Genomic DNA, 9,684 nt, shown 5'->3' on the forward strand with positions numbered 1-9,684 from the left:
GAGATACGAGGGAGTGAGTCCTGGCGAGAGTTGGGCAGGCGGTCTGCTAAACCCTGGGGTATGCCCTAGGGGGAGGTGGGGCCGTCACATTAGCCAAGTTAATGGTGTAGCCCTCAAAATTCTGCTATGTTTTGCACTAGATAATTACAAGATGAAGTCTCCAAGTGCTCCTTCAAGAACTTCTAGCTAGAGAGAAAATGTTACAAGAAAGAATGCTAGCTATGTATGGTCTCTGTATGATCTCTGACCTTCCCTTTGTTGTCTGCATAAAAAGATGGTCGAAAGTGCCTTTTTTCTCCCCTCATGATTCCAACCTCTCAGATTTGTTAAGAAAGTCAAAAGAAATGTTGTTTTGACTTGACAATAAATCATATTGTCTTTCTTTTTGCTTCAGAAGCATGTGCCACCGAATTCTCTTACCAAAAATAGTTGGAAAGTAGTGTGAAAAGTAAGAAAAATGGATGAGCCACTTGCAGAGGAAAGATGCAGATCCGAGGCCTTGGATCCAAGGGTTGCAATACGATCCGAGCTCGGATCAAGGCTGATCCGAGGACTTCTCAAATGGATCCGAGCTCGGATCATTTGATCTTGGATCCACTGCTCCAGGAGTACAGACGAGGGCTCGGATCACTCTTGTTTCACACGGATCCGAGCTTGGATCCCTATGCTTCAATTTTCAGATTTTTGATTCCTTCTTTTTTCTTCATTTTTGCTCCTAGTTTCTTTTGTACTTTATCCTCCAGATGATCCTTGCTTTTTCTTTATCTCGTACATGAATTTCATATATCAATATCCCTCAAAATATCACAAATTAAAGCATTAATCCACTCATTTATCAAGTTTTGAATACTTAAACAACATTTAAGCTATTAGCACCAAAAGAGTTCAAATATGGCTTTAATCTTCTTAAAACATACCAAAAGTTCATGCCAAACTTGTACAAAATGTACGTTAAATATTCTTATCAATAGATATAGTGGATGCATTGGGTAAAAGTGCGTATTATATACATTAGTAAATTAAGCTATTGCTTAGCAAAAGAAAAAAACAATCAACGGTTTGTTTTACTAATAAGAGTAGTTTAGAAATCCAAAACCCTACAAGTTATTTTGGCCAAAACACCGAACGACTAGAAGAGAAAGAAGTCGGAATAGAATTTCAAATACTTAAAATGCTTTTTATTGTTATTTTAGCTTTCTTTAGCTATTTGCTTTATAATTTAGGTTCATTTATTGTTATTATTATTAGTTTAAACAATAAAGGAGTTCGACAAGTATTGGTAAGTTAATTTATCTTTGAAGTTAGCCTATGCAATTACAAAAGGACAAGTTGAGTATAAAATAAACTTTACATTAGTATTGTTTAGACATATTAATGAGTAGGGTTTAGGTTGGATCTCTTTGATCAAAATCTAGTGCATTAAATTTATTTAGACCCAAACTCAAATTTAGACTCTTATGGGTCTAGAAAAGAAAGTCTAAATCCAAACTCTCATAGACCTGGGTATCCAATAGGTATCCATGGGTATTTTTCTGAACATACTAAAGTAAATATATATTAAAAAATATAGAGTTCATAAATAATATAAATACCACTCAGTTTTTGTTTTTAAATAATAAAATTTACATTCAACAAACTGAAATGCAATATTATGAACTTAAAGAAAGAGCTATTATCAACTACTTCTATTTGTTTTCAAAGTTTCAACTACATTTACGTTCAATCTTTCATTTTTTTTACCCTTTCTTTTTCTCCTTTTCCTGAAAAGGTTTGCACAATTACAATGACAATTAAGATTAGGTTGAAAAAAAGAAAACAATATAATACATACAAATATTTAGCCTTATCAAAAAATATATAATTTTGTACCTCTTTTTCTTATTTAAGCCTCAATGTTGGTAGATGTCTCACAATCCAATGCTAAAATAGTGAATAAAATAAAAGTCATTCGACTAAGAACTGAGAGCAAATAAATAATAGAATAGGAAGATTTATAAAGACTTATTTATCTTTTTTTTTTATTCAATGCAATCATCAGTAGTCACTAATACTTCAACCACATCCGGAAGCAATTTGGAACAAGTCTTATCAATTACCCTACCATCAATACTAAATGCAGATTTTGATCCAAATATAATAGGTGAAAATAGTAAAGACAAACTGAGAGATAGTAGGGCAAAAGAAATAGTTTGCAAGATTTCTAATGAAACAAAATAGAGAGGGAGAGAAAGACAATGGAGGCACACAATAGTTAGACGAAATTAGGTAGCATTTTATTAGGTTAAGAATGTATCATTTAATCTAATAGTTATGAAATCTTATTGTATTCAATGCAATGGCCATAGAATATTAGATTATTTTATAAATTTACTAATGTATATACATATATATTATTTGATTATATATACATGGATCTGGATAAGTTTGGTATGGGTTTGGATTGGGTATGGATCCTAAAAAACCAAACCCTACCTAGATTCATGATTCTGTCATAGGATGTGGATCTATGTAAGATCTGTATTTGAGAAATTAAATCCAAACCGTACTCAAGTATATTGGGTTTGAATTGAATTTGGATAAAATCCAACCCATTGATATGCATAATTCTTATACGGAGAACACATAATCTCTCCAATAGATACACGGGACGCTATATAAAGTGCTTTACCTTATAAGCAATTGCCAAATTCCGCAATTTTTTTCCAAAAACTTTTGTAGGCTTCCTTGAGCTGATCCTACCTCACTACCTGCAAATCTGCAATGACACTGGCCCTAAACATCCTCTGTTACGTCCTACCGTTCTTTTCTTTTAAAAGTACAAATTCATTCTTTTTTTTTAAATTTTGGTTCGTCTTTGTAGTGCTAATATTTGCAACATTTAGGCTTAGAGTTTTTAACTGTTTCTAACTCCTCCTAACAGTGAATACAAGATAACCCCAGCTTATAAAATGTCTTAAAGCATTAAACTTTGAAAACAGGGATAATTTCATAAATCTCTCTTGAGGTTTTCAACAATTTCACTAATTCCCCTGTAATATTAGGAATTATACCGACTTCCCTTGACGTATTGAATTACCTAAAATAGCTTTCACTTTGTCAATGTTTTACATTTTTTTTTTCAGAAACGATCGAAATAAGGAAGTAACACTACATTGTTTGAGCAAGGGCTCAAGATTTGACTTTACAAAAGTGGACTAGGCCACTGAGGAGCTTTGAGTTCCTCATCAAAGTATATGCATAGCTAATCTACTCAGTTTTGCACTGAGTCTGTTCATTTCAATAGGCATTCTATCAAATGAGCATTTCCTAAACATTAAGCAAAGATCTTTTATATCCTCTAGATGAGTTGCTAGTCGTTGGTTGGTAGAAGCTTGATACCTTATCATATTTAGGACCTGAGTGCATGGCGTTTGGATCTTGATATACTGCCACCCTTTCTCCTTTAGTTTGCACAGCGCCAGTTTAATGGCCAAAAGATTGTCCAGGACTACTGATCCTGTGCTTCTCTCGTTCAGTATCCAAGCCTCACATTTCTGGCCCAAGGTGTTTTCTACTGCAACTCCAATTCCCATATTTTGTCTTTCCATATGTTGTCCCACCTCCACACTAATGTTCAGCAAGTTTTCATCCTCCCCCACTCTTTCCTCCTCATCTTGTGCTATTTCTATTTCTGAGATGCTCATCAGATGTTCGGTCTGTTGTGATTAGTGATACTCCTCCCAGTCCTTGACTGCTTTCCTGATGACCTCCATTGGATGCCTATCCCTCTCTTCAAATTCCGCTTCATTCCCGGCTTTCCAAATCTGCCAAAGTATTTCCACGGTTAAGGCTATGTGTTCCCTTCCATCCTTTCGCGTGTGAGCTTCCATTAGCATATTCCACAATCTCCTGAAATCAGCAGTGTACTCCTTAAGTCCATCCCACTAGAGGGGTGCCATCCGCCAAACCATTTGTACCTGTTTGCAATGGAAGAATATGTGTTCCACTGTTTCACTATTTTCCCCACATCTCTTGTAAATTATATCACGTTTACCTATTTGTTTATGTATTGCTTCCCTACTTGGCAAAGCATGGTTTAGGCATCTCCAAACGAACAAATTTTGTTTGTGCTTTATGTTCATCTTCCATAACTGTTTCCAAGCCTTCCCACTTCCTCTTTCCCAGCTTGTCTCTCCCTTATCTCTTCTGTGTACTTCCAGCTGTTTGTTCTCTCTTGTAATTGCTTCATATGCTGAGCTAACCGAGTATTGACCATTCTCACTATGGCTCCAAACATAGCAGTCAGGTCTACCAATAAGGCTTATGGGGATTTTAAGTATTTGTCCCACTTCTCTTGCATTAAAGGTCCTGAAAATTAGAGGTGAATTCCATCTAAAGTTGGAAATCAGTTCACTCACTCTGCTAATCTTACAATCTGGGGGTTTTGGGGACTATACTTTGGCGTCTTTGCTATCCTGGATCCAGGCATCCTCCCAAATTCTGGTACCCTTGCCATTGCCTATTCTCTTCCTTGCTCCTCTCCTTACCTCCTTTCTTGCTCCCATCATGCTTTTCCATGTCCAGGAGGAGTTGCCTTTTGCTTCACAGCTTAGAGGTGTCTCCTTTGGATAATACTTGGATTTCATCACCTTGCTCATGAGCAGGTTTGGGCAGGTGAGAAGCCTCCACATTTGTTTTCCCAACAAAGCTTTATTAAAGCCTTGTAAGTCTTTAAATCCTAAGCCACCCTTTTCCTTTCCCGTTGCCATCCTTTTCCATGAACACCAATGCACTTTTTTTTTTCCATTATCTTCTCCCCACCAAAATCTTGCCATTAAAGCATGTATGTCTTTGCATAGTTTCACTGGAAGCTTGAAACATGACATTGCATAAGTTGGCATTGCCATGGTTATAGCTTTCAGTAAAACCTCCTTTGCTACTTGGGAGAGCTTCTTGTTGCACCAATTAGAGACTGTTTTCTGACATTTGTCTCTGACAAAACCAAAAATCTGGTCCTTGGTTCTGGTAATGACCATAGGCAACCCCAAGTACTTCCCTTGATGTACCACCTGTATATTTCCTAGTCTGCTGCAGATTTCTTTTTGTTCCTCCTGATCCACATTCTTGCTAAAGAAGGCTGAAGACTTTTCCATGTTGATCATTTGTCCTGAGCCTTGTTCATAAGTTTCCAAAATCTTCATCACCTCTTTAGCTTGATCCCTTTCAGCTTTGCAAAAAATCAGAGATTCATCTGTGAAAAAAAGATGATTGATGGATGGTCCATCTTTACTTATCTTCAATCCTGTCAGCTTATGGTTGTTCTCGGCTTGAGTCAACAAATTGGAGAAGCCTTCTGATACCAACAAGAAAAGATAAGGTGAGAGAGGATCACCTTGTCTAATCCCCCTTGAAGGTGTTATATATCCTTTTGACTCCCCATTTATGTTGAAAGAGAAGGTAACGGTGGTGATGCATTCCATAATCCAGTTGATCCATATCTCATTGAATCCCATTTTGGTCATCATTGCCTTCAGATAGCACCACTCCACCCTATCGTAGGCCTTTGACATGTCTAACTTTAAAGCCATAAATCCTTTAGATCCCTACCTTTTATTTTTAAGGTAGTGCAAGTACTCATGAGAGATAATAACATTGTCCAAAATTTGTCTTCCTGGCACAAAGGCTGCCTGGTTTTTACTGATGCATTTATCCAAAACTTTTTTCAACCTGTTTGCAAGAATTTTGGAAATGATTTTATAAAGAACATTGCAAAGACTTATAGGCCTGAACTGCTTGATCTCAATGGGATTTTCTACCTTAGGTATCAGGGATATGATGGTATGGTTGACTGCTTTAAGCATATGTCCAGAGTGGAAGAAACTTTGGATGGCCTGAATGATATCTGTTTTGAGGACGTGCCAAAATTTCTGAAAGAAGATTGGTGTCATGCCATCCGGGCCAGGAGATTTTGTTGGGTTCATGGAGAATAAGGCTTCTTTAATTTCTCTCTCCCTCACAGGTGCGATTAGGCCTATGTTCATTTGATCAGTGATAGTCTGTGATATCCCTTCTAGGACCATATCTGTATTATCGGCCCCCTTATTACAGAAGAGATCTTTATAATGCTTCACCACTTCTTCTTCTATTTCTTCTTCAGTGTTTGTCCAGGACTTATCCCCTCTTTGTAGCCTGTTTATCCTATTTCTCTTCCTTCTACCTTTCACACTTGAGTGAAAAAAAGGGTGTTCCTATCCCCCTCCTTGAGCCATTGGACTCTGGATTTCTGGTTCCAGAATGTCTCTTCTTCATCATAAGCCTCCTTCAATTGCATTTTCAGCATTTTGTTTCTCCCCATTTTGTCTTGGCAGTCACTATTTTTGAGTTCCTCCAACTGCTTCTTCACCTTTTCAATGTTCTTCCTAGCATTTGCTTGAAAATTGTTTCTCCACTTGAGGATAGCTATTCTGCATGTCGCAATTTTGCTATGTACTCTATACAGTCTTGAGCCTGTGTGATCCTCTTCCCAAGCCTTCTTAATCACATGTTCCAGACCCTCTTTTTTCAGTCATCTCCTGTCGAATAAGAACCTTTTTTTCCTTCTTTCTTTTAGAGGGTTGGAATCCAGTAGGAGCATGCTATGATCTGATCCAAAATTCTCAATGTGCTTAACATTAGCTCTATCAAACTGTTGGCTCCAATCACTACTCCCTAGAGCTCGATCAAGCCTTTGTTTGATTTCCCCTTCTTGATTCCAATGATTACTCCATGTCCAGGGGTTGCCTTCAAACCCCAAATCTATAAGTCCATTCTGGTTAATGAAATGTCAAAGTCCTTAAAAGAGCATTCCTCCCTTCTTCTGCCCCCCCACTTCTCGTCATTGGAAGTGATATCATTAAAGTCTCCTGAGATTAACCACCTTTGCCCCCATAACTCTTTCCTCCTCTCGATCACCTTCCATTGATTCCTCCTAATCTGATCATCAGTGCTAGCATAAATTCCTATGAACCACGAGTCCACATTAATCTCAGTGTCCATAATATGAACTTCCATAGTGAAAGCAGTAGTTAAAACAACTAACACCTTCACCTCCTTGTTCCACATTACTGTCATCCCTCCAGATTTATTCATAGATTCCACTACCACACTTTCCTCAAATCTCAATTGCTTTTGTATTTTTTCCATGAAGTGTTGTCTGTTTTTGGTTTCACACAAAAAAATCATATTTAGGGAGAGGAGGTTGCAAGCCTCCCTCAACTGGGAAATTGTCAAGGGGCTCCCAGCACCTTGACAATTCCACACCATGACTTTCATTTATCTGTTGGTGACCATAATGGGCTGGTCACCTCCCCCTTGACACGGTTTGCACAGCTTTCTTGACTTGTCTCCAACTTCCCCTTTTTTCCAACTACCTCAACCACATCAACATCCACCATATCTTCATCAACTAACTGAAATTTCCTCTTCCCTGTATTTTCTTTGTTCTTCAAGATTTTTTGTATGTCTTTCAAAGGTTTTTTCCTCACAATAGGCGTCTTTAACTGTTTCCTAGTCCTTCTGATATTTTCCTGATTACTTGCCTCCTCTTGAACCTCCACTTGTTCCTCCACCTGCATACTCTCATTTTCCAGTTCATCCAAAGGTGGTTCTGTAGGTCTCTCCAAAACAATATTCAAATGTCCTATATGAGTCGACACTTCACCAGTTTCTTTTGCCTGTTCAACTCTCCCTTCCCTCACACTTGTATTTCCCTCCAGTCCTAGGACCTTTTCTTTTTCTTTTTATTTACTTATCAGAAGGCTTCCTCCTTGTTTACTAGTGTCATTAGTTCCAGCCTCCTTCTCCCCTTGGTCATTAGTGACAGGCTGCTTTTTTGCCATCAGTGTTCCTCCTCCTGACATTGGAACCAAATCCCCACCGCTGTTTGTTGGGAGATATGTTGACTGGTTGTCTAGCTCCCCTCTCTTTCTGGGGTGACAACTTTCCCCCACCAGCTCTAAGGCATGCCCAAATTGATTATCCAGATGGCCTCTCTCCACTTGTATGCTGGCTGTACAATTCCTTTCACCATGTCCGATTCTGCCACAGGTGTAACAAAAGTCTGGGCATCGTTCATACCTGAAGCTTACCCATTTCACATTTCCATCCATTTTGACCGTGGTCCCTCTCATAAGTGGTTGTGATATATCTGCCATTACCAACACCTTGATGTGCCTTCCTTCCTTACCTCCCCCCTGAGGTATAATAACCTCCTTTGTTTCCTTAAATACTGAGGCTATCTTCCTCCCCACCTCCTTCGAAATCCAATGTACTGGAAGGTTCCTGATTTGTATCCATAATGGGGCAAAGTTGAAATCAGCCTTTTCCTCTTCAAAGCCTACAAACCATGGCCAAATCACTAACAGCTGACTATCAATTACCCACGGCCCTCCATTAGAGATCCTATCTCTATCCTTTTCACTGGGAATGAAGAACTGGAAGGTATTGACTCCTACCTCCACCACTCTCAAGCCTTTAGGATATCCCCATGCGAGGGTGACAAAGTTTTTTATGCCCACAAAATTTATAATTTTTTCTCCTTTTATCTTCCCCACCAGACTTTCTTCACATTCCTTAACACTTGGTCCTACATCTCCCACATCAATTTCTGTTCCTCCCAACTCTTTTGTTGATAGCTCAAACCTTTGCAGGATCTCCGCAATCTCCTCAGCCATAGGGCTTTAGCTATGAAACTAGAAGAAGAATATCACTGACCAATGCACCACCAAAAGATGGCCAAGGGTTAGCTCAAATGAACAGGGGCTACCTACGCAGAGCTCTCACACTCTAGGTAAGAAAAGTGACCACTAAGATGAAGCAGTTCAAAGGCACGGCTAAAAGACTAAGGTTAGCTATCTTACTGCTGCATCAGTTCTTAGAGCCCTCTGGAAAACTAAAATAGAAAACAAATATTCTTTTCCTTTTTTCCTTTTTCCTATTTTTTTCTATTTTTCCTGTGTTTTGAAAGAAAAGAAAGCAGAGTGCTCCCCCTAGACCAGGGGAACCCTTTTTCCTTCACCAAAATGTAAATTCCTATTTGTTAAAAGCACTAGTACTAACCAAAGAAAAAAACAAAAAGTACCGAAAGTGCCACAAGAAAAGTTCCTCTCAAGAGTACAAGCATGACCAGGCCAGATCTGTATTAATAAGCTTTAAAGGTACCTGTCTGGGGTGCATGAGCAGGTGTGAATGGTGTTCCCTCCAGTGTACTTTGTTTTTGTCTCCACCAAACCAGAACTGAGGGTAAGATCTTGTCTTTGTCTTTAATGCTTCCTCTTAAAGCTGTTGGAAAGCTTTCAAGTTAATGTAATGGGCTTTGTTGTCTTCCAGGTGAGATTGAAATTTGGTGGGTTTCCTTGTTTCGGACAGGGTATTTCAGAAGCCTCCCAGGGAGGAAGATTTGCATACTTCCCAAGAGAGAGAAAATTTTTTACATGAAGAAAAACTTTGTTATTCAAAAAAAATAAAAAGGTCATCTCCTTAAACCCATCTGTAATCTTGTCTGCTCTCTCAAGCTCATTCTTCTCCTTTTTCTCCTTCCACATCATACCCACAAAAGCCATCCTTTAAGATTTCCTAATCCCAATATTTCTCTGTCATCTAGAGATTTAGAAACAATTGCCAATGGAAAAAATTAGATATTGGATAGTTTGATAATGAATTTTATTA

At 38.4% G+C, this 9,684-nt stretch overlaps 1 protein-coding gene across 1 annotated transcript; it reads right to left on the reverse strand.

Moving 5' to 3' along the window:
- Nucleotides 1-6,199: 6,199 nt before the first annotated feature.
- Nucleotides 6,200-7,107, reverse strand: LOC113704500 (uncharacterized). The gene is made up of 3 exons (XM_027226400.1): nt 6,931-7,107; nt 6,567-6,787; nt 6,200-6,443 (listed from the first exon to the last, which is right to left on the reverse strand). Exons 1-3 carry the CDS (start codon nt 7,105-7,107, stop codon nt 6,200-6,202), a joined length of 642 nt encoding a protein of 213 aa, XP_027082201.1.
- Nucleotides 7,108-9,684: the final 2,577 nt, after the last annotated feature.

The sequence above is a fragment of the Coffea arabica genome, chromosome 8e (genome assembly GCF_036785885.1).
Source record: "Coffea arabica cultivar ET-39 chromosome 8e, Coffea Arabica ET-39 HiFi, whole genome shotgun sequence".
NCBI classification, from domain to species: Eukaryota; Viridiplantae; Streptophyta; class Magnoliopsida; order Gentianales; family Rubiaceae; genus Coffea; species Coffea arabica.

Bases quoted from the DNA above. Each gene is read 5' to 3' on its own strand.
- LOC113704500 (XM_027226400.1), bottom strand. From the start codon at position 7,107: ATGAATAAATCTGGAGGGATGACAGTAATGTGGAACAAGGAGGTGAAG. The intron at 6,788-6,930 runs GTGATCGAGAGG...TTCATTAACCAG, and splicing joins TTAGGAGGAATCAATGGAAG to AATGGACTTATAGATTTGGG. The intron at 6,444-6,566 runs GTTCTTATTCGA...TGCGACATGCAG, and splicing joins AAAGAAAGAAGGAAAAAAAG to AATAGCTATCCTCAAGTGGA.